Source organism: Erpetoichthys calabaricus, chromosome 12, assembly GCF_900747795.2.
Source record: "Erpetoichthys calabaricus chromosome 12, fErpCal1.3, whole genome shotgun sequence".
NCBI lineage: Eukaryota > Metazoa > Chordata > Cladistia > Polypteriformes > Polypteridae > Erpetoichthys > Erpetoichthys calabaricus.
The window spans coordinates 136434166-136458988 of NC_041405.2; the positions used below are offsets into that span (position 1 = coordinate 136434166).

General features: G+C 40.8%; 2 protein-coding genes across 2 annotated transcripts in view; one reads left to right on the top strand and one right to left on the bottom strand.

Annotated features, from left to right (window-relative positions):
- The window catches only part of LOC114663166 (transmembrane protease serine 9-like), a 47559-nt gene extending 39442 nt beyond the window's left edge, over positions 1-8117 (top strand). Inside the window, exons 10-11 of the mRNA XM_051935413.1 lie at positions 7414-7668; positions 7798-8117. Coding sequence (XP_051791373.1) covers positions 7414-7668; positions 7798-7986 — 444 coding nt within the window. The 3' untranslated portion in view covers positions 7987-8117. The remainder of the gene's footprint in view (positions 1-7413; positions 7669-7797) is intronic.
- Positions 8118-16993: 8876 nt separating this feature from the next.
- LOC114662716 (mast cell protease 1A-like) overlaps positions 16994-24823 on the bottom strand; it is a 44961-nt gene continuing 37131 nt past the window's right edge. Inside the window, exons 4-5 of the mRNA XM_051935350.1 lie at positions 17475-17723; positions 16994-17354 (exon numbers count right to left, since the gene is read on the bottom strand). Coding sequence (XP_051791310.1) covers positions 17175-17354; positions 17475-17723 — 429 coding nt within the window. The 3' untranslated portion in view covers positions 16994-17174. The remainder of the gene's footprint in view (positions 17355-17474; positions 17724-24823) is intronic.

Here is a 24823-nt window from a genome sequence, read left to right on the forward strand (position 1 = left end):
GAGATTGCACAAGTGGTGAACCAGCTGAGGGTAGGGAAGGCTGCAGGGATCTGTGGTATCCAGGGAGAACTTCTCCACGCTGGTGGTATGCTGACATTCATGCATTGCAAGTAGTCTTTGCTTCCATTTGGGAGTTGAGTGTCATCCCAACTGACTGGAAAATGGAACTTGTCGTCCCTATCTGGAAAGTGAAGGGTGATTGCTTGGATTGCGGCAACTACAGGGGGATAAAACTGCTCTTGTTGCCAGATAAGGTCCTTGCTAGGGTCATCCTCAACAGACTCCATGATCACATGCTTACCTACCACCGACCAGTGCAGTCTGGTTTTACGCCTAAGAAGTCTACCATTGACTGCATCCTGGCACTGAGAGTTCTCAATTATCAGAAACTCAAATATTGTCAGAGTTTCTTTGTAGCCTTTGTCGATTTTCATAAAGTGTTCAACTCAGTCGATCGAGCTGCCCTGTGGGACAGCCTGTGACTTGGCAGGATCTCCCAAAGTTGCTGGATGTCATGGCCGACCTGTACACTGGTACTGTGAGTGCTGTGCAGAGTCAGCATCTCTGTGTCTTTCCTGGTTGATTCTGGGGTTCATCGGGGGGGTGTTTTTGCTCTTACTCTGTTCAATAATGCATGGACTGCGTGTAGGGCAAGATTGTGGAGTCCAGAAAGATTCAGTAATCTTGACTTTGCTGACGATGCTGTGATCTTTACGGGCTCAATGATGGCTCTGATCAGGACTCTTGAGAGACTGAACAAGGATTCTGAGTGTCTGGGCTTGTGAGTGTCCTGGATAAGAAACTATTATACCATGTGTCAGCCTGGGGGGATGCCAAATGGGATCCTAAGCTGTTTCGTCATGTGGTGGGTGCGGCAACATGCTGTACCAGTGCATGCTCCCCAACGTGACCTCACCTTTAATTACTGTGTCTAGGGCCTCTGGTAATTTTTTCGATGTAAAGTGCATTTTTGCATTCACCACTGTTTTTTTCCTGATGGTCAATAGTTCAGTACAATGTTGCTGATTTTTTCATGGGGAAACTCATTATAACGAAGTCTATCAATTTGCAAAGACATGATCTTCGTTGTTTTGATGTCCGAAATGACATAATGCGCTTTTTTCAGGTTGAAGAAAAAAAAAATCACACAAAGTCACACAAACAATATTGTAGAATAAATGTCAGAACTACACATCTCCATTAACCAGCACAATGCCATTTGGAAGACTGAGTAGCATGACTGTAGTCATATGATACGTCGTGGCATTGTTGAAAACGACACTCTAATCCTGTGTAATTTACCAATTCTTAGAATTTTTGAATCCTCTCTCGTGTGCACAAGTATTGTGATCATTAGTAGGTGCCATCGAGCCCCAAGCCACAGGTCCACTCACGTTTAAGTTCACCCGCATATAAGTCGGGACTTGATTTTACCATATAATTTCTGTTATTTTATAATGTTGGTCATATAAGTCGAATGTGGAAAACATATGCTATTGGTCCAAGAGATTATGATATGCTAACGGCCACCTGAGAGAGGAACCATGGAGCACACGGCCTTAATTTCTATGTATTATGCCTACGTGACCACACAGTAATACCTGAACTATTCTGAAGTGACGTTTGCACTGATTTGTGTTTTGTGTATTTCACACCCTCATACACCTTTATCGTAAGAACATTCCTTATCTGCGATGGAGCGTTTGATCAGAAGAAAATATGAAGCTGGTTTTAAATTAAAAGTCATTGAAATGGTGAAAGAAATTGGTAACTGCGCTGCTGCAACAAAATTCAATACGTATGAGAAACTGATGTGAGATTGGAGGAAGCAAGAATCCAATCATCCCCCATGTGGGGAGAAGAGCACATGGCTGTGATATCACTGCCAATCAGCAGCTACCCTCTAAAACACACATAGCTGTGATCTCTCTTTCAAAAACGTGAAATGCTACTGTTAAAAAATCTCTAGATGATAATGTCTGTTGAACAAACAGGTATCGCTAGCTAAGAGGAAGCAAGATGCGCTCCAACATGTGGCGAGAGGTAGAGCAACTTGAACGGAGGCTGGCATGTGAGTGAGGAGGGTCACGCCCGGCTCCATACTCCTGAGGTTCTGCCTCCCCCTCCTCTTGGCCAGCAGCCTGTCTCTCAGATTTGTGGGAATATATCTGTGCCACAATCGAATTATAATACTTAGCATGATGAGAGAAGTCGCAAAATCAACTGGAATGTTAAAGTAAATTATAGAAAAAAGCCCAATCTAAATCCATTAAGTAGTTCTCTCATGAAAAGCAGACAGACATACAGACAGAGAGACATTTGATTTTATACAGTACAATAGAATACAATACAATACAATTTATTTTTGTATAACCCAAAATCACACAAGAAGTGCCGCAATGGGTTTTAACAGGCCCTGCCTCTTGACAGCCCCCGAGCTTTGACTCTCTAAGAAGACAAGGAAAAATTCCCAAAAAAAATCCTTGTAGGGAAAAAATGGAAGAAACCTTGGGAAGGCAGTTCAAAGAGAGACCCCTTTCCAGGTAGTTTGGGCGTGCAGTGGGTGTCAAAAGAAGGGGGTCAATACAATACAATACACAGAACAGAACAAATCCTCAATACAGTATAAAAAATAAATAAAAATACAAGTATGGAGCTGAATTTAACAATAAATGATATCCCATAATAGGATTTGGATTTGTTTAGAGTCCAGAAGACCTCAGCCATCAAGCTGCCTGACCCTATTGGCCATTCCACAGCTGAACAGCGCTAGGCCATCCAATTTGATGAAATGACCCCTCTACCCAACGATTCCTGCAATCCTCCATCAGGGATGACTTTACCTTAGGCAGGCAAAACAACTTGGCAGGTGGGCCGTGGCACCAAGTGCCACATTTGAGTACCGAGAAGAGAAACAGAATAGGTGAGGGTTAATAACAAATTATAACTTTCATATTACTTATGTTTTAGTGCTAATGACTAGCAACAGAGATGCAGTCTGTACAGTTAATCAGCAGCTCTAGTCAGGGTGTGCTAAACTGAAGTAGTGAGTCTTCAGGTGGGATTTGAAAGCTGAGACCAAAGGGGCATCTCTTATAGTAGCAGGCAGACCATTCCACAGTTTAGGGGCCCTGTAACTAAAAGCTCGACCTCTCACTGTTATTTTATTAATTCTTGGAATCATAAGCAAACCGGAATCTTGAGATCTTAATGTGCGCTCTGGTTTGTTAGTCATGATAAGTTCAGACAAGTAAGCTGGACCTTGGCCTTTTAATGCTTTATATGTTAAAAGGAGGATTTTGAAATCTGCCCTAAACTTAACTGGGAGCCAGTGTAAGGATTTAAGAACTGGAGTTATGTGTTCGTATTTTCCTGTTCTTGTAATAATTCTTGCAGCAGCATTTTGAATTAACTGGAGGCTGTATAAAGAACAGTTTAAACATCCAGTGAGCACTGCATTGCAGTAGTCAATACTACTAGAAATAAATTTCTCAGAATCCTGCTTATTTAGAAAACGCCTTAATTTCCCAACATTTTTAAGATGGAAGAAACATGATTTGGACAACTTTGTAATGTGCGCTTTAAATGACATGCTAGAGTCAAAGATAACTCCTAGATTGCGGGCTGATTCAGTAAAATTAATGGTGGAGCTAAATGATGACAAAATATTGTTATGATCAGAGTCATTCCCTCCAACAATTAACATCTCTGTTTTATCTGTGTTTAAAGACAAGTAGTCCTTTAATTCACTAACTCAACTTATTATTAAACTTCATTTGATCTAAATGAAAGGTATAATTGGGTGTCATCTGCATATGAGTGAAAATTAACATCATGTTTCCTAATGAGAGATCCCAGTTTAAGCATGTAAATTGAAAACAGTAAAGGTCCCAGTACTGAGCCCTGCGGGACACCATATCTCACTTCTGTGTATAATGATGGAGTACTGTCAGAACATTTCTGTACATATTGGAATCGATTTGATAAATAAGAACTAAACCAAGCAAGCACAGTGCCTGAAAGGCCAACATCATTTTCTAGCCTGTGCATTAAAATAGAACGGTCAATGGTGTCAAATGCTGCACTTAAGTCTAACAACATAATTACAGTGGAGTTTCCTTTTTCAGAGGATATCAGAATGTCATTTACAACCCGTGTTAGTGCCGTTTCTGTACTATGACCAGTGCGGAAACCAGACTGAAATTTCTCAAATAAATTAGAATAGGCGCTACAAGAACATCCATTGCATCCAGAACATCTCTGAATGTCACATTATAATGTGATGTTAGCTGATCTAAATGGTTTTCCACACTTACCCTTGACTTGCTCAAAGTATCCATAAATTTTGAAGCAGAATTACAATCTAGATGTTGCACTGTCTTTGTTTTAATCTGTGAGTGCGTTGGCAAGGGCAGGACTAAATCAAATGTAATTAAGTAGTGATCAGAAATAACTTCATTTAATGGAATAATATTTAAATTTTGAATTTCAACTTTGTAAGTTATAATTAAATCTAATGTGTGGTTATGAATATGAGTTGGATCTTTGACAATCTGGCAAAATCCTACTGAATTTAACAAAGAAGTAAAACATTTGATAAAAGTGTCAGTTTCCACATCAATGTGTACATTAAAATCCCCCATCAATACTTCGTGATCATAATTTATAGCCAAATCAGATAAGACAGTACTAGCCATCCCCCGCGGCTTTGCCCGCCTAATAGTGAAACTTTAAAAATCAATAAACAAAAAGGTATCACTAACTAAGCGGAGGCAAGGCACACTATAAAACGCAGAGGTAGACCGACTCCCCACTCTTGATATCACACTTTCCCCTCCTCTCGGCCCACAGCGTCTGTCTCGGATTAGTGCAAATATATCACTCCTGCAAGTGATTCTTAACACAATGAGAGAAGTCACAAAATCAATCGTAATGTTCAAGCAAGTTCTAAAAAAAAAACCCGATCTAAATCCGTTAAGTTGTTCTCTCGTTCGCCAGCTAAGTGGATGTAAGATACGCCCCAAGCCTGGCGCGTGAGTGAGGAGGGCCCCACCCCCTCCCCTTGGCCTGCTGTGTCTCTCTTGGATTCACGCAAATAAATCGGTATCGCAAGTGAACTATGATATTTAGTGCGATAAGAGAGATGGCAAAAGCAACCAGAATGTTCAAGCAAATTATAGAAGAAACCCCGATCTAAATCCGTTAAGTAGTTCTCTCGTGAAAAATGGAGAGACAGACAGACAGACATTGGATTTTATATACAGTATATACTGTATAGAGATATATTGAGATATAATATGGTGTTATGTATATATGCTGTCAGCAGAGGGCAGTGCTGACCATTTTAAATGCTGTAGTCTTCGTTGACCACAACAGGAGGATGAAGAGAAAACACATTTCTAAATTTAAAATGTAGCCTTTAAAAATATCTCTTGTCCTTTCAGTTTTTTGATTAAAAATACTAATTGAACAGATTTAAGATTTACACATTTAACTCAAGCCAAAAATCTTTTAGGGGCTAATAAAGACAAAGAAACAAAACAAGGTGTCCATCATTCCTAACTGTAATAAATTTCAGTAACTATTCTTCTTATTTTTTCTTGTTTAAGACAAAACAGTAAATGTAAGTCTAGCAGACATTTTCTGACCAATCAATTTTTTAGCTTTTTTTTTTCACTTTTCCTGCTATGGAGTGGCACACTGCCCAGAGCTGTTGTCTCTCTTACACTCATTGCTACCTGTGACTCAGAATTGGATTAAGAGGACCTGAGAATGTTATATTTTATTATTTGTTCCTCTTTTCTATTAGTTAAGGGATTGAAGGTTGGCCATTTTCTTCAGCTTCTGTATTTGTGTACTTTAGATTAACCCGAAGAGTGGCAGCTGCTGGTATTACTCTAATAACTACCAAGTTGCTACTTATTAATACCTTATTTTCAATCTGCAACACTGTACTCACCAAGGGGGTAAAGGTGTGTGGAGCAAGGATTCCTAGAGCTTTGTGCTTTATGGGGTTCTCAAATTATGAAAGGTGCCCGTTGTTTAAAACGAACCACTGTAACAGGAGATGAGAGATAAACATGGTCTGGGACTGGCAAGGGTCACAAACCAAAAAGACATGAGCCAGCACAGATAGAAGGGACCTGTTCACACCACCTTTGGATTCACTGTGCTAAAAAACCCTATTGGTGCAAAAGATGCCTGCAAAAATTTCAAAAACTTGAGAAAAATTTAACAACAAAATCACTTCATGACACACTGATGTGTAAGGCAAAAGCTGGCAAACATCATTAGACATGTGCGATTTGATTGGCTCGTCCATGGAGAAGAGTTCTGGCGGTCTGCAGCTTGACTTTCTTGGGCTGGTGGGTGTTCAACAATAGGACAAGATTTGAATGGAGCTTCTGTGGTCTTCCACATACAGCATCCAAGTGCGGATTTGTAGTAAAAGTACAGTAAATGCTCTGCTTGATGGTTAGTAGTACAAAGTGGTGTGGCATTTGTTTCTACTGGGTAGGGAGATCATGTCATGCAGTTATTTACAATAACTTTAAGGTTTTGATTGCACCCTTAACAACAATGAATAAAACAAGAGCAGAATAATGTCACCAATATGAAATGTAAAAATAACAAAACAAAGACATGATAGCATGTTAAGTTGCATCTTTTTCATCTGGAAATGACTACCAAAGATGGCAGTTCTTCTGGATAAGACCATTTCTGCCAGGAAGAGGTGAGTCCAGGTGGAAAGATGCCAGAAGTGTCTGCTGCAGAAAAGCCATCAATCTTCTGGTCCAGAGGAAGGGAAAGAGGAAAGAGAAGACGTTATCATAGAGTGCCAACCCTTGGAGCGGCAGACAAATACCATCACCAGAGCACATCAGGTCTGGTCAGGTTGGGGAGCATGCACTGGAACAGCGCATTGCTGCACCCACCACATGACAAAACAGCTCAGGATCCTGGTTGGCAACCTCCCAGGCAGACACATGGTTCAGCCCCACCCCCCGTAAATGACCATCTATCTGCCGTAGCAAGATGTTATGTGGGCATCCCCTTGGCCTGGTCCAGCCGCTTGGGCCCTCAACAATGAGGTTCCTGCGAGCCGGATCACCCACAGGGAATCATGCCACATGGCTGTAGTGCCGTGACTGATGCTCCCTCACAATAGAAGGGGAAAATTCATAACAGAATAAAAAAAAAGATTAAATACAGAAATGAACTGTACACATTTCAAAGCCCTAAATTCATAATGCATGGAGGTTTGCAACTTTATTAGCTTTGAGGGGTCAGGAAGATGGGGTGGTCACATATCAGTAATGCTCCTAGTAACACTATTGCCTTGCAACTCAGAACAGGTACTCCATACTTATATTTGAAACTAATAGCCTTTTGTTGGTTCTTTACCTCAAACAGCTGAAAAGGAAGGCAAAACTCACAGATAAAGTGAAGACCATCAGCCTTCCCAAAAAAGGACAGGACATACCCCCCAACACGGTCTGCTTTGTTGCAGGATGGGGCAACACTAAGAACAATGGGAAAGACAGCAAGGTGCTGAGAGAAGTGAACATGACGGTCCTGGACATTAACAAGTGTACAGCTGCAAAAAAATACAACTTGATGAATTCAGTGATCTGCACGAGTGGCGCTGGCATCAAGGGCACCTGTGATGTAAGTGAACCTCTTGCCCTTCCGTTCTGCCCTACGTTAGTTAGTTTAATTAAAAAAGGTTCTTAATGGTGATTTAAAATTTGTGCTATGGAAGATATTTTAAATGCGAAACCACCATCTCTGTTTCAGGGAGACTCTGGGGGTCCATTGGTCTGTCCAGTCAGCAAGAGAAAACAGGCAGCTGTGGGGATTGTATCTTTCCGTTATGCTGATAAGCAGCGGCGTTGCAAGGATCCTGGACGTATTAATATCTACACGAAGGTGACAGCATACCAGAAGTGGATTGACAAAAACCTCAGGGCTGAATCCCTTGTGTGATAAGCCCCCTATTTCACAGCCTGCCTCTTTGGAAATGGAGAGAGAGAGAGAGAGAGAGAGAGAGAAAGAGAGAGAGAGAGAGAGAGAGGGAGAGAGAGAGAGAGAGAGAGAGAGAGAGAGAGAGAGAGAGAGAGAGAGAGAGAGAGAAAGAGAGAGTATGGGAAGGGGCCACTTACCTGTCATTATAAAGTTTAAGCTTCTGCAATGAGATTTGAAGCCTTTGCTTCATTTTGCTGCTGTCAAATGTCTCAACCTTAATTCTTAGCACTCACCTACCAGCTGTACAGATGTTAGGTGGGCACTGCATCTCCCTAAAGATCAGAGCCCCTGATTAAAGAGTCATGAACTTGGAAGTGAGGTGTGCAGAGATTCCCTCCTGCCATTCTGACACACAAGTCACACAAATCAATGTTAGGTCCTTTGGATGAAGAAAAACAAATCACCAGGACCAGCTAGAATGTATCCTTAGATTAAGGAGATTAGTGAGTCCATAAACCACAGATGTGTGTTTTCAAAAATCCATGCTTGAGGGGTACTTTCCTACAGATTGTCTCATAAAAAGGTCATTGGACCGATCAGAATGGCTATTGGTCTGTAATCTTAACATTCAGTGAGAGTAAATCAATTGAAGCAATCGTTAAGGGAAAAATTGAGCATCACATGACGTATTAGCGAATAGTCAGCATGGGTTCAGATGTGGGAGAGTTTGTTTGACTACTTTGCTTTAATTTTGTGAAGAAGCATCATATATGATAAGGGAGGTGCTTGTGATATTATTATTTCCTGACTTTCAAAAGCATTTCATAAAGTGAAAGCTTAGTAATTAGTAATTACTGCTTTGCAGTAAGGAGACTGTGGAAGATTGTGGGTTCGCTTCCCGGTTCCTCCCTGTGTGGATAGCGCTTTAAGTACTGAGAAAAGCGCTATATAAATGTAATGGATTATTATTATTATTATTATTATTATTATTAACATCTTTTTGGTTTCTCCTATTCAACAATGAGATCAGAGAGAAATAAAATGGAGCCATGTTCCTTCATCTCAAGCTTCTTAGATTTTTTTCCTCAGAATAACCCAACCTGTATTCTTACAAAGATCTCCTCTTCAGTTTCAGCAATGTCACACAATGGGCTTGGATTGTTTTTCAGTTTGAAAGTATTTGCATTATGTGTTCACTAATATACAGTGAAATGTATGGACAGTTGCTTGTGGGAATAAAAGGGTTTACTATGATTGCAAAATTGTAGTTCTTGCTTCTCAATAACACTATCAGTTTGTGCTAATTTAAATTGCTGTGCTCCAATGAGGTCACATCCATTGTGGAAGTCAAAGAAGGCAGTGTGGTGTAGACTTTGGTCTTCAATCCATTAGGTTGTGTGTTCAAATCCCACTACTGACACCACTATGACGACAAGTAGGTCACTTCACCTGCCTGTGCTGCAATTGGAAAAACAAAAGATATGGCTCTGATTGTATCTCAGATGTTGTAAGTCTCCTTGGGTAAAGGCATCAGTTCAATAATAAGTAGGAAGTGTTGAAAGAGGTGAAAACAAGACTAGAAAGAGATCTCACTGAGCCTAACATGTTCAAACCAAATTTTAACTCCTTTGACCTCAGTTGTATCTCATGTCTCCTTTTTGTTTAAAGTTATCTATCCTAAGGAATTTCAGGAGAAACATTTGTGACAAAGTTGATTCTTAAATTAAACATAGTTGAGAATCTCTTTAAAGTCTCATGAGCTGGCAAAAGATTAACTTTTGAGTAGTAAAGTTTTCCTATCAGGTTCAGGGCACTGTGTTGTTGGTACAAAATTATCTTAAACACTAAGAACAAAGGGTTACTAAGAGGAATCTTATGAGACCTAGAAGATATTAGAAGTGGTGTCCTTCAGGGGTTAGTACTGGACCGCTGCTCTTCTCAACATATAGAAGTGATTTTGAAATGATTAAAAATTAACAAGCCAGTAAATCTTGCAGTTGACACAAAAGAAGGTGGAATGGCAGATAATATACGTAAACTCAAATGAATCAAATAGACCTGGCAGAGTATAGGATTGGGTAGAATTGTAGCACGTCAACTTTACTATAAGTTTTATATAAATATACAATAACCTACCAAACACACACAAGACGTTTTGGCTTGAATAAGAGAGTCTCTGCTGATGATCACAAGGTTGTAGGTGGAAGTAAGATGAGGTCATGTCTGCAAAGATGTATTGCAGGTTTTAAAGACATTGAAATTTGAATACAGCAAGTCCAGCTTGTTGTATCTAAAAATTCAATGTGATAATTGATGTTTGTTCATTCCAATGTCCCCCTAGTTAAGTCAACATCATTCTAAGGTCAGAATGATTCATTATTAGAGTGTTGGTAACAGAGTGAGTCATGTCCGTTGCTTTGTTAATAAACATTAATCAGGATGTTGAAACTTATCTCAGTAGGCAGCAATATGGACAAATTCGGTCAGTTTCAATGAATGGATAACATCTTTTAGTTTTAATTGCAATGTGCTTGCTAATTTACCATCACTTGTTCACTAATTTCCAGTCACCTTCCTGCCTTTTCCAGTCCATCTGAGCATAATATACAGTAGGTGGAAACTTTATAGCATTGTAAATATCATCAGAAATAAAAAAAAAATTAGGCTGGTTCTCTGCAATACACAAATGCCACCTGGCATTTAACATGCTTAACATGCCTAAAGCTCAACTGTATGGCCAAACTTAGAGAAATAAAACAAGAAAAATAAGCTTTAAACAGAACATCCTCTAAACCAGAACTTTTCTCTTGTTCAATATCAATTGTTCTCTATTTCTCTGTGAGCTATTTTGCTTTAAAATTTTACTAAACCTTTAAAAATGAAGATATTTGGTTTGTGGAATTATTTGGAATACACATCACACTATTGCCTGAGTCATCCTATGAAGCAAACTAAAAGTTGCAGAACTTTGGTAATTTGGGACAAATGCGGCTATGGTAAGGATACAGATGACGAAGAGGATGAGACCCTTCAAGCATGGTGCACAACTGCCTAAAATATTTCTTCAGTCCAAAGGCATCCTGATGGTGATGGTGAAGAACTTCTCTCTCTTTGTGTGTAGCATGCATCTCAACTTAAAGAGATAATTCCACGTGGCGTTAAAAGTGATTAAACAAATGACTGATAATCTTAAAACTGCTGCCATGTTTGCATTACAGGATTGTGTTCTTTTCCCAGGCTGATGCCCAGTCTGATTCTAATTACCACAGACTAATTCCTAGCAGTCTGGATTGTGTGTGTGTGTGTGTGTTCAACCTGCGATGGATTGGTGTCCACTCCAGAGACTGTTTCTGCCTTGTGCTCAATGCTTGCTGGGATGTGTTCCAGTTGCCTGGATAAGCGGGATTGGAAGATGGATATATTGAAATCAATACTCAACAGTTTGTACTTATATCAGTTAAAAGATGCGAAGCATTGCATAATGATTTTAACACAAGAGCTTGTTTGAATATTTCAGATTGTCCTGATTGCTGGCTGGTTAGGCTGGTCAGCCTTAGTCTCTATTGTAGTTCAGATCAGTTCAGTTGAACATTCACTAAAGAAATCTTCATTATGGCTTGTTTGCATCACCAAGCAGTTATGCAGAATGAGCTCACTGACGTCCCTCCACAAACTCCCCAGCATTGATTACTCAGATATCAAGTGAAGAGTCACCAGGACAATTTAAGCACTCTATTTAGTTTTGGATAATGCGCCTTTGTAAATCAATGAGTAAATGCCATGCCCTAACATGGACATCTCCTGGGATGCGGGCAAAAGATGACATTCAGTTAAAAAACTGACAAGAGCACATGGGGAATACACAAAAACAAAAGAAAGAGTGATCAGGCTCAAGCAGACATCCTTAAAGGTATAAAACAATAGCACTGCCCACTGTGCCACCCTGAAAACCAAGCCCTGCTCTGCACAATTACGCCTTCAGGCTGTCAGTGTCACGGTTTTCTACTCCCTGAGTTGCGGCGATTGAAGACAATACAAATTTTTCTTTGCATCTATAAACAAGACATTGTCAGAGTAAGCCAGAATGCTACAAGCTGATGCAACAAGAGAACAATCTGAATGGCTGAAGAACAAGAAATTCAACAGACAAGATGAAGTCCTGAAACTAGAACTTCACTTAGGAAAATTAGGAAGTATCCTGGCATAGGGAAGAAAGCCAAGACTCTCTAATTTTAAAATGAGAAGCTGGTCAACGGTCACAGGAAGTGTGGTCTCATGATACAGCTTGTTACTGACTCTACTGTCATCCATGTTGTGTCGAAAGGCTATGGTTGTGAAATAACTTGCAAAATGTGTTGTTCCAGTCACAAATATATAGCTGAAGGTCTGTTTAAATTTTACCAAACGATAAAAAAAAAAGTTTAGAAAGCTCAAAAAGGGCAAATATGGCAGTGAAGTTGGGGAATACTTAATCGATAAGCACATCTCAGAATTTGTTGTACCGTACAACACTTCAATATTTATCTCTATCAAAGGAACAGTTGATCCTTTACTGCACCTCCACTGGGTATCTTTATTCATCCATCCATTATCAGACTTGATTAATCTAGTTCAGGATTGAGGAAGGTCAAAATGAATCCCGCAAGCTTCATGTCCAAAGTATTAACCAACCCCAAATGGGACGCTAGTATCTTCATTCATTCTAAGGTGGCAGAGATCTAGTGCACCTCAGGGTGCAAGACAGGAGCCAAACCTGATATATCATAGGCTTCACTTGGACACACCTAGGCACAGGTCTTCACTCACTCACTCATTCACTCACATTTTGAAAAACATAAATCTTGTCTCTTGGAAGCAGAATGGAGTAATGATGGGAATTACTGCCTCACAACCTCAATGTCTTGGTCTGAAACCCCATCTGGTCTATGGAGTTTACTCATTTATTCTGCTCATTTGAGTTTGGTTTGAGATTTTGTGTTCCTTCTTCTGGCCAGAAATGGCTCAGGGTAAATTCACTGGTTACTCTAATTTGACATGGCATGAATGAGTGAGTGTGTTTTTATGTGTCTTGTCTTGGGTTGGCTCCTCTGTCAATGGGAAAATTGGGCATGGGAAGTGGCTGGTTGGACAGATGGATGATGGATTCTTAGATAGACAAATGGAATGTTGATGGATGGATCATAAATTAGAGTAGTGAATGGATAAATGGGTGGAGGAATGTATTGATGCACAGGCAGATTAATCATGAATGATGCAAAAGGTTAATATTTGAATGGACAGATGGCTGGATAGGATGGGACACATACACGAATGGATGGATAGATTGATACAAATTTAGATTGAAGATGGATGCATGGGTGGATGTACAGAGGGATATTTGGATGGTTTGAAAGATGGCTGAATACATAGATGAATGAATGAATGTGTGGATGGAGTACGGTGTGCATAAGAGGCAATGAAACAGGTATATAACTGGATAGGTGAATGAATGAATGGATGGTGATGGCTGAGAGCCGACTGCTCAACCCGGCCTGGACGGCCAAAGATGAGAAGGATGGGGGAAGGCTGCTAATGTGGGACCCTGCCTCCCCCAAGACGCCAGATGGCAAGTTCCCTGCGGCATAGCAGTGCCCTGGATTCCCTCAGGACACCGTGGGATTTGGAGTTCAGCTTCTCAGCCCTGCTAGATACTGTGGGTGTCACCAGGAGACACTGGCAGGGGACTTGGGGACTCGTATCTTTTCCATAGCCCGGAAGTATTATTGAGTCACGGGGACAGAAGCCCCGAAGTACTTCCGGGCTGAAGAAGAAAGCAAGTTCTCCATCTGACCCGGAAGTGCTGGAAAGTCATGTGAAAGGAAGAGGAGAAGCCCTTCCGGGTCAAGGACTATATAAAGGACTAATGGAGACCCATCAGGTGAGCGGGATTTGGGAGGTAGTAGGCCAAAGCTTGTTGGGAGGAGTGGAGGAGAGATTTGTGTGCTTTATTGTATTGTTGTTGTTATTATTATTATTACTTGGCTGTTTGTGGTGTCAGAGGTGCTTTTGGGCATGGAAAACCAGAAGAAAATAATTAAATACCTTCTTGGTGATTTTATCCTGTGTTCAGTGTGCCTATCTGTTGGGTTGAAAGAGGCAACAGCGACCTCTAGCGTCTTACAATTGATACATAGAAAAATGGAATAATGAATAACCCATATAAGGCTTTATAAGGCTTTTTCTTTTTGTAAATGAACAGACTGAATTAACAGGCCACTGGGGTCAGCTTTGCCCCCCATTATGAGACTGCACTCGGTTGCTCTTCTGTTCTTCTCTGCACTGATTCTTATTTTCAGGATGGCATCAAAAAAATCACACCATCTTGTCCTTGATGACTGAGCTTTCCATTTTAGTGTTGTGCCCTACTGCTTTTCATCATTCTGACCCCCCGAGTTCATCAAAGTAGCAAAGTATACACATTCCCAGAGAATCCACAGCCACTTCCAAGACAGTGGTGACCGTATGGCACATGTGCCAGGGCATCCAGGCCTATCAGTAACTACAGGATAACCTCCGTTCCAGATGCACTGACCATCTTCTGTGCATGGTTTGAGGCACAGGACGACATGGTGGTGAGGAAGACCACCCATCCTACCAATGACCAAGTACTGCATTTGACAATGGCCGATGTGAAGAAAACTCTATGTAGAGTCAACCCACGGAAGGCTGCTGGACCTGACCATATTCAATTCAATTCAATTCAATTCAATTTTATTTGTCATTCAGCAGAACATCCAAGATGTGCTGCAGAACGAAAATACGATGCACAAGACATTAATAAAAACACATAGTTAAAATCAGCCTACAATAAAATACTAAAATGCTTCATTTAAAAGACGAACGGCAGTAGGAAAAAAACTGTTTTTAAACCTGGTAGTTCTACATTTCAGGCTGCGGTACCTTCTGCTTGAGGGCATGAGGGAAAAGAGTTCAGAGGCAGGATAAGTAGGGTCTCTAGAAATCCTCACAGCTCTGGCCAGACAGCGTTGTTTTGCCAAATCTTGTACATTTGGCAACGGGGCTCCAACGATCCTCTCCGCAGCCCTCACCACTTTCCTCAGTGCTTTCCAGTCCGAAGCGCTGCAGCTCTCCTGCCACAGAGAGCTGCTACTGGTTAGCACGCTCTCTATGGTCCCTCTGTAAAAAGTGGTGAGGACTGACTTACTGAGATGGGCCCTCTTTAGCCTCCGCAGAAAGATCAAGCGCTGGTGAGCTTTCTTGATGACGGAGGAGGTGTGCAGGGACCAGGTGAGGTTGTTCGTCACATTAACTCCTAGGAACTTAGTAGACTGCACAATTTCCACAGCAGTGTTCTTAATGTAGACCGGGATGTGTATCAGCTGTTTCTTCCTGAAGTCGATCACCAGTTCTTTTTTTTTTTTGACATTCAGTATCAGATTGTTTTTATCACACCATTCCACAAATGACTTCACCTCCTCTCTGTAATCCCCCTTCCCGTCACCTTGAATGAGACCCACCACTGTTGTGTCGTCCGCATACTTAATAATTTGGTTTGTGCTGAACTTGGCACAACAATCGTGGGTCATGAGCGTGAAGAGGAGGGGACTTAGAACACACCCCTGTGAAAAACCTGTGCTCAAGAAGATGGTATCTGATTTATTCTTTCCTACCCGTACGTACTGTGGCCTATCCATTAGAAAGTCCAATATCCAGTTTTGCAGAGGTATGCCCAGTCCCAATGGGCCCAGTTTGCTAGATCCTTGGAGGGTGCTCAGAGAATGTGCAGACCAGTTCTTACCGACATCTTCAACATCTCCCTGAGCAATGCCATTGTTCCATCGTGCTTCAAGACTACTGTCATCGTTCCTGTTCTAAAGAAGTTCTCAGTGTCTTAACTCAATGACTGCACTCACACCCATCATCATGAAATGACTTGAGGCTCATCATGAGGCACATTAAGAGCCTGCTGTTTGTATTACTAATCGCTGAGCTCCCTCCATTTGGATACGTGCCTCCTTTGCCTGTGCTGTGTCAAAAGTGCGTTGTGGGCGCGCTCGTTCATTGTGTTTATCCATACGGGCTCGTTTTGTATTTCCGTTAGTTGAGCTCTTTCATTGTGGAGCCGTGATGTTTTTGCTTCTGGTGTGTGTGAAGCGCGTTGTGGGAGCCTCCTGGCACAGTGGAGTAGAGCAAGTGTAGTTTACAGGTTGTGTTGTTTGGGCGCCACCTACTGACTCTGGAAAGCCGCTGTGTTTGACTCTGGGGCATCGCGCCGCAGTGCGCATGTGCTTCGATGTGTCCGCCGTGTCCGCTGTGCATAAATTAACTGTCGTTTAGTAATATAGATAATAATAATAATTATTGTAGGCTCCACACAGCTTCTTGCAATGTACTCAACAGGGTTCAGTGACCAATACTGCTTCAAGGATTGCCGGTCAAATATTCAACGCTCCGTTTTTCCAAAGGTCCTCTATTCCAGCTGAGTTCTTTCTGGTCTCTCTGTGTATGTTATACAGTGTCATCTGCCCAGGTGAGTGCTCCACTCATCGTTATTGTCATTATTAAGAGATAATTATTAGTTATATGGTCAATATTGTGAAATGTATTCAATATAGTGAAATATTTACTTTACTTACAAGCAAACTCCACTGTCATGTTTGACCAGAGTCTCAACCCAGGTTTAAATGTATATTATTGTGATCTTCGAAGTACCATTATTGTAGATATGTTTGCAATATTGTTTTTTCATTAATGAATTATTACCTATGCATTTTGTTAAATTTTATGCTTGAGTGTTTAGATATGTGCCTTGTCCCCTTTATATAGAGTTATATACTGTAAATGCCATGATATTCAACAACTGCAGGACCACCCTTTGACTTTTTATTCCAGGCAGAGATTCAGGTCCTCTAGATCACATTAACCTGTCAGCCTCCTCCTGGATGAATTGAGGGTGAGAATGGTATAAATTCAGAGCTCAGCACAAAATGTTTTACGTCACTACAGAGGCAGAGAACACAGAGGCTACTCTTGTTTGACAACTGAATTTAATGAAGCTGCAAAGCGATTAGGACTGCTCTGCTTAGGGCCCTTTGCTGATGGAAAGCACCACCTTTAGCCCATAGTGAGCTCTTTCTTTCTCTTTCTCTCTTCAGTGATTGCCGGGTGACAGATGAGGGCACATTGCTGCTGAATGGCTCATCTTCAGATCACTCTGCAGCAATAGCACTGAATTTCATTTTAATCCATGGCCAAAACATGCAGATATTAGTGTAGACATCCTCACGGTTAGGATTTTCACATTCAGCAGTATTCCTCAAAGACACGATGCCCACAGCTAAAGGCTCATTCCATCCGTTTCTACAGACAAGCGGGCCACCCGAGTCTCCCTAAAAGAAACAAGATTGAGAACAGTCGTTGGCTCTGCCCTTTTTCAAGCACTCAGGAATCATTAATAAAGAAACAGAAGAGCGTAGAGGTGGCTTTCACACTCTGCAAGATACACTTACATTACAAGCCCCCTTGATTCCAGAGCCCCTTGCACAGATTACTGTCCACATCAGGTTGTTGAATTGTTCATATTGGCAGATGTTCAGGATGGTCACGTCCACTTCTCTGAGCACATCACTGCCTGGTCCACCAGTGAAAGTACGACCCCATCCTGCCACCGAGCAGGGCATTCCAGGCAAGTTGTCTGCACAATCTGTTGAAAGTTTGATGGGCTGCACCTCCGGCGTTATCATGACATTCCGTTCCAGCTGTTCCAAACAAAAATTACAGTCAGTAGTATAAAGATTAAGAAATAAAAGAAATATCTTATCTAATCTGTAGACAGAGTTATTGTAACATCTTGACTACAACCACCATCTTAACTATATTGGCTATGATACTAAATGTCTCAAGTGCAGGTGTTCTTCACTAGCCCATTGATACACTGTCCCCATCTCATCAGCATCAACAAAACGATCCTGGACATATACCCAGAAACACAAGGACAATAAGTCACTGCTAACATCGCTTGACTAGCTACAATACCATCTTCAAAATCTTCAACAGCTTCTCAGTCCTCATATTTGATTCAGGTACATTTATGTTGGGATATTTCTTTGGGGGTAGAGGTAAAACAGAAGAAAGTGAGTTCCCTCCACTCCACCTTTGAAACCCTTTGTATTGAACTGAACAGGATGGTGGTGGATTTAGAGGCCTGAATTTGTGACTAGAGAACCTTTTAACAGGCAATAATTATACTCTGGTTTTTAGGTTGAACTTGGACAACCAGAAAGAGCAGGCATTGAAATAAAAAAGAAATGTGAACACTGGATACCTAGAACTCAAACACTTCCAAACTGATGCATAAATCATTTCTACTTACCAAGGAAGTATTTAAATGAAAAATAAAACAGTGTCAAATCATTACATCCCAGGCAAGTCATGTTGCCTGCTTATGCTTTAATAGTTAGAATACAGAACTGACGGCTCAATACACCAAAAAAGCTCAGAGTGACAAATGTGTACAGCAACATAATATTTAAATAATATTTAGACATTTAATGTAACAAAAAACCCCTTACTGATAAAAAGAACACTTACAATCAAGTAAACCCCCTTGATAATAATAAATATTTAAGAGATAATCCCCATTCGGTTTAATGTAATTTCCCTATTACATGTACAGTACACGTATACATACTGTATAATTTCACTTAGGATATTTAAATGAATAATGCTTTTACCATTTGAAAGATAGTTTTATTTACTGGAAAGATTTTTTTATTAATAAAAATGTTGTAAAACAAAACTGACAATTGAAAAGATGTAATGTGAAGAGAAACATTATACTGTACACACATGGAGTGAAATTTGTGAATTGTGAATTTCCCCTTGGGATTAATAAAGTAGGGCGGCATGGTGGCGCAGTGGGTAGCGCTGCTGCCTCGCAGTTGGGAGATCTGGGGACCTGGGTTCGATTCCCGGGTCCTCCCTGCGTGGAGTTTGCATGTTCTCCCCGTGTCTGCGTGGGTGTGGGTGTGTGTGTGTTTGTGTGTGTCCTGCGGTGGGTTGGCACCCTGCCCAGGATTGGTTCCTGCCATGTGCCCTGTGTTGGCTGGGATTGGCTCCAGCAGACCCCCGTGACCCTGTGTTCGGATTCAGCGGGTTGGAAAATGGATGGATGGATGGATTAATAAAGTATCTATCTATCTATCTATCTATCTATCTATCTATCTATCTATCTATCTATCTATCTATCTATCTATCTATCTATCTATCTATCTATCTATCTAAAGCAAGTAAATATAAGTCTAACTGAACTGGGCCTTTATAGTGCCACATTATGTGAAATCTGCACTGGGAAGTCTCAAATGCTGCCCATATGCTGGAATATCTTGACTTGGACACCTCTAGCTCTGGACTGGGAGTTTCAACACAGGGTGCAAAAACTTACAACTAATAACATTTAAACAGGGCTCCTGATTCAGCATCTGAGAAAATGCCCCCAGATATATCTAAGGACCCAGCAGACATAAGAGACTTTGGTTTTCATTACTTTGGACAGCGTTGTTTTTATTCACATATGGAGACTAATTTCTGAAGGCCCGAGTGTATATTAATGTTTTTCTGATCACAGAATCCATTTTTTATATTAATATTTCATTTTATTTTTGTTTTCTTATAGCTAGAAATATTTTGTGTCTTTTCCAAATTGCCATTTTTACTCACAAACTTTGTCATTTTGATTTCAAGGAAAATTGACAGGAAGTCTATGTAAAGATGCCCTCACCTCTGGTTCCCCATCAGCCTTCAAGATAGAATGATGCCAGTCTCACAGTGACTACGCAAACTAAAGTTTTGAGGCAAATCTCACCTCTCATGGGAACATGGTGAGTGTGCACAGCTTCAGAGTTGATTAGCACATGTAAGTAAGAATATCACTGTACCCTGTGACAATAATGCACCTATAAAACCTGTAAAACCATTGTAAAGGTGTGGCAACATGATATACTGTTATTTATAGTGCCTTTCAAAAGGGTGAACTTTGATGTATGATTATGTTGATATATACATGCATCTGCCAAACAGTACATTTTAAAAAGGTTTTAAGTTATAAAGGATAGGAAAATGAAGTAGGGGAAATGTCCAAGTGGTGTATCATGGACAGTAAGTGGGGTTCTGCTAACATCTCAATGTTTGATGGGATGCTCACCTGCAGCAACATGATATCATTTCGGTAGTTCCGAGAATTATAAAATTCGTGGGGGAACATCCTGCTCACAGCTATATCCTGCCTGGAAGCTTCATACGTCCTGAAGTTATGACCACCTAGTTGTGCTATGATCCTCCTATAGTTGAAAGTGGTGAAAGGAGGAAGAAAATAGGAGAAATTAATCCAGCCACCAACAGAGATCCTGAACCAAGTAGTCTCCCTATGAAGAGCTCTTCATCAGGATACCTCCAGATATGCCCTCCCAAACCCATTGGTATCTTTTTCTTAATTACAAAATAAAACGAGGCATGTACAGTTAAACAAAAAGTATGATAAATGCACATTTTAAAGCATTGTCAATTTTTCCATTTCCACACAACACCCCTGTTGAATCCCTTTAAATATTTTCTGACATCAAAGTCAAGTTTATTATATCAGCTGCACATTCCCAGGAGTCAGAGAGCCACATTACATTCCATCAGAATACTATTCATCTGCAAAGGCTTACATAACTGTGGCACAGTCTTTGTTTTCAGAATGGTCAAATGACTTGCCTTGGGCTGTACAGCAGAGTTTAAGGATACTGGACACAATGGTCAATATGGAAGATTCTACGGCAATCTCCCAGAATGCATGTCTGTGTTCTTACCCATTACCCACCAAACATTTGTAATTACATATGTCTGTTACTGCATATGCTTTTAAGTTTTCTGATTAGTAAATAGTAAATCATATCACAAGTATTAAAAGGTATAACCCTTTTTCTCTGTGGACACTCACTGGAAACGTGGTCTCTGTGGTTCACATTCTGAGTAGACTCAAATGAAAGAACAGCAGGACCATTTATCAAAACACTTTTATGTTCACATTCTGTAGTACAGGTTAACAAATACCCAACCATCAACTTATTTTTTTTAACTTGCACACAAAGACTTTCAGCATACTAAATATTTTTCAAAATATAGGCAAGTCAAGCAAATAGTCCTTAATTTTATTATGTTAAATAACAGCATCCAGAAGGCCTTTATGTTTGAAGTTTTTTGGCTCTAGTAAAAGAAAAAATAAAGCTGAGATTCAGAATTTATGAACCTGATGTACTTAATGTGAACATAAAAAATTACACATGACCTGGAAGCTCTTTAGTTTGAATATGTTCATAATTTAGGGTGACCAAGCGTCCTCTTTTGCCCGGACATGTCCACTTTTTACGTCCTGTCCGGGGCGTCCTGGCGGGTTTTATAAATTCACGAAAATGTCCGGTTTTTCATAGCACCATTACGCATGTACGTAAATTGACTGGCGTTTTGCACACAATACTAGGGTACTACTTTTTTGCGTGACGTAATTACCGGGAGGCTGCCTTGTGGGCAGGTCTGCGCCGCGCGCGCAAACACACAGACACAGACAGGGAGCAGTGCAGACAGGGATCAGAGCAGAGAGTGAAGCAGTATAGCAGGGAAAATGCCGAAGCGTAAGTGCAGCTTCACCGATGAACTGCAAAGAAAATTTCCCACATACTGTCCCGGTCGGGACAAGTGGGAGACGGAGTGCACCGTGTGCAAAGCCGGTACATATGTCTCGGTATCCAATAAAGGTGCTGGGGATCTGAAAGCCCACATGGACACCGAGAAACATAAAAAAGCTGTGCGAGGTGAGACTAGTTCATCTGCAAAGTTGACAGAGTTTTTTGTCAGACCAGGAAAAACAGAGGATGATGTAAATGCAGCAGAAGGTGCAATGGCTTTTCATACAGTGAAACATCACAACAGTTACAGGTCCATGGATTGCACCAGTACTTTGCTTAAAAAGGCATTTCCTGACTCTGACATTGCAAAAAAGTTTAGTAGTGCTCGCACCAAGACCGAAGCCATCGTCAATGGTGCTATAGCCCCCCACTCTGTTGAAAGCACTCATGAAGCACTCAAAGAAATCCAGTACTGTGGTGTTTCCACAGACGGGAGTAACCACGGAGCAGTGAAAATATTCCCAGTCATAATCCAGTATTTTGACTGGAAGAAGGGTGGCGTGGAAACAAAATTGATTGAAGTTAAAGACACACCCAATGAGACAGCAGAAACCATTGCAAAATATCTCACAGAAACCCTGGCAAAAAACAATCTGTCAGAAAAATGCATTGCATTTACTGGAGACAATTGCAACACAAATTTTGGAGGAATCCGATGTGATGAAGCTGGAAATAATGTGTTTGCAAATTTGAAGAGTTTACTGCAAAACAAGACTCTGATCGGTGTGGGTTGCCCAGCACACATATTGAATAATTGTGCACACCATGGGGCAGGCACAATAGAAATTGACATTGAGAATATCATATTCAAAATCTACCAGTACTTTCACATTTACACTGTGTGCACTGAGAGCCTGAAGGAGTATTGTGATTTTGTTGAGATTGATTACAGAAGGATGCTCTCTCACAGCAAGACAAGGTGGCTGTCATTGTTCCCAAGCATTGAGAGGATGTTACAAATGTTTCCAGCTTTAAAGGCATATTTTCTGTCTCAGCAAAAGCCACCCATAGCACTCAAGAGTTTTTTTGAAAATGATTTTGCTGAAATCTACCTTTGGCACATGCACACACTCATGTCTGTGTTCCACACCCACATTCAAGAAATGGAACAGGAGAACATGTCCATTATGGAAGTGAAGAAGATATTAAACAATATACATACCATTCTTCTTCAACGCAAGAGCAACAACTTCATGTCCCTTAAAGTTAAGGGACTACTGGCACAGAAGCGCAAAGATGGACTTGACAAAGGCTGTGACCAGTTTTGTGCAGATGTGCATGGCATGTACAGTGCATGTCTGGAGTATCTGGAGAAGTGGATTACTCCCATGGAAGAGTTCTCAACATTCATGTGGATGGATCTGAGTGAGCCACCAAACTGGAATGATGTGGAGGCATGCATCAATTACCTTGGAGAGAAGGGGGTGGCAGCTGATGATGTTAAGTATTTTGACCAGGTCACCAATCTGAGGAAATTCACAGAAACGTGCAACCATGATGAGGAGTTCAGTGGCCTGCAGGTACACCAGAAGTGGACCAAATATTTTGAAAAGGCAAAAAGCATTGCATGTTACTCAGAGCTACTGACAATTGCACAGTTTGTCTTTGCACTTCCCTCTCACAATGCAAATGTTGAGAGGGTTTTTTCACTAATGCAAAGCCAGTGGACCAAGGAGAGGAACCAGCTCTCTGTAGAGTCACTAAAGGGGATTCTACTAGTTCAGTACAACTTCAAAGATATGTCTTGCAAAGACTTTCATGCTTATTTGTTAAGCTATCAAAAACTGCTAGGAAAGATCAGCTCTACAGCAAAATATGGATGGACTGACAAGGAGGATGAAGAAGAGAAGCAGGATGAAGAAGAAAACTAAAGATGAAAAGTCTAGATTCTTTTTGCTTAAGTTTTTTTGTCTTTGTGAGACTCTTCTGTTATCTATTTTATTACATTTAAGAGATATATTGTTGAAGCTGGAACAGAATAGTTCATATTTAGAACAATATTTAATTATTTATTTGAAGAGTCTAAGAGAGCTATTATTTTGTTATAAGTTTTTACAGATTTCATTTTATTTTATTACAGAGGTTAATTCTGCACCATTGAAGTATAATAAATAATGTTCATCAACCACCAAGAAGCTTGTCTGAATTCGTCTGGAGGCCGTGCCGATCGTCCTCTTTTTTGGAAATCAAAATATGGTCACCCTATCATAATTACAGCAGGTTTGATATAATATGATGAATTTGTCATTCACTGTCAAAATATTTGTAATTGGTGAGTATTCTTTTAATAAATAGGCCTTAAATAACCCAGACACAAGGGATGCACAAACCAGTGTGCTTCTTCGTGCCAGTCCCAAGCCCGGATAAATGGGGAGTGTTACTTCAGGAAGAGCATCCCATGTAAAATTTTGCCAGATCAATATACAGAAAATAAAACAGATTTCCATACCAGATCGGTCGGAGCCCGGATTAACAACAGCCGCCAATAGTTCTGTTATCCAGCAGTGTGCTGGCGGAAATTGGGCTACTGTTGGCCAAAGAAGGAGAAGAAGATGGGGGAGACGTGTCCGGAGGCAGGAGGAGAGGAGGAAGGTAAAGAGAGTGGACCTGAGGGTAGGAACTTTGAATGTTGGCAGTAAGAGAAAGAAGACTAAAGAAAAGGAGTATGATGAGTTGCATGAGAGGTTGGACATTAAAGAGGGAGAAAAGGCTAGACAGAGGGGCCAAGCTGGCAAAGATGTGCAGCAGGTTAAGGTGATAAAGGGTGAAGATGGAAACTCACAAGCAAGGAGAGTGTGTTGAGCAGATGGAAAGAGTACTTTGAGAGGCTGATGAATGAAAAGAATGAGAGAGAGTGAAGGTTGGATGATGTGGCTACAATGAATCAGGAAGTGCAATGGATTAGCAAGGAGGAAATGAGGACAGCTATGAAGAGGATGAAGAATGGAAAAGCCATTGGTCCAGATGACATACCTGTGGAAGCATGGAAGTGTTCAGGAGAGATGTCAGTGGAGCTTCTAACTTGATTGTTTAATGGAATCTTGGAAAGTGAGAGGATGCCTGAGGAGTGGAGAAGAACTGTACTGGTACCGATTTGTAAGAATAAGGGGGATATTCAGAGATGTAGTAAC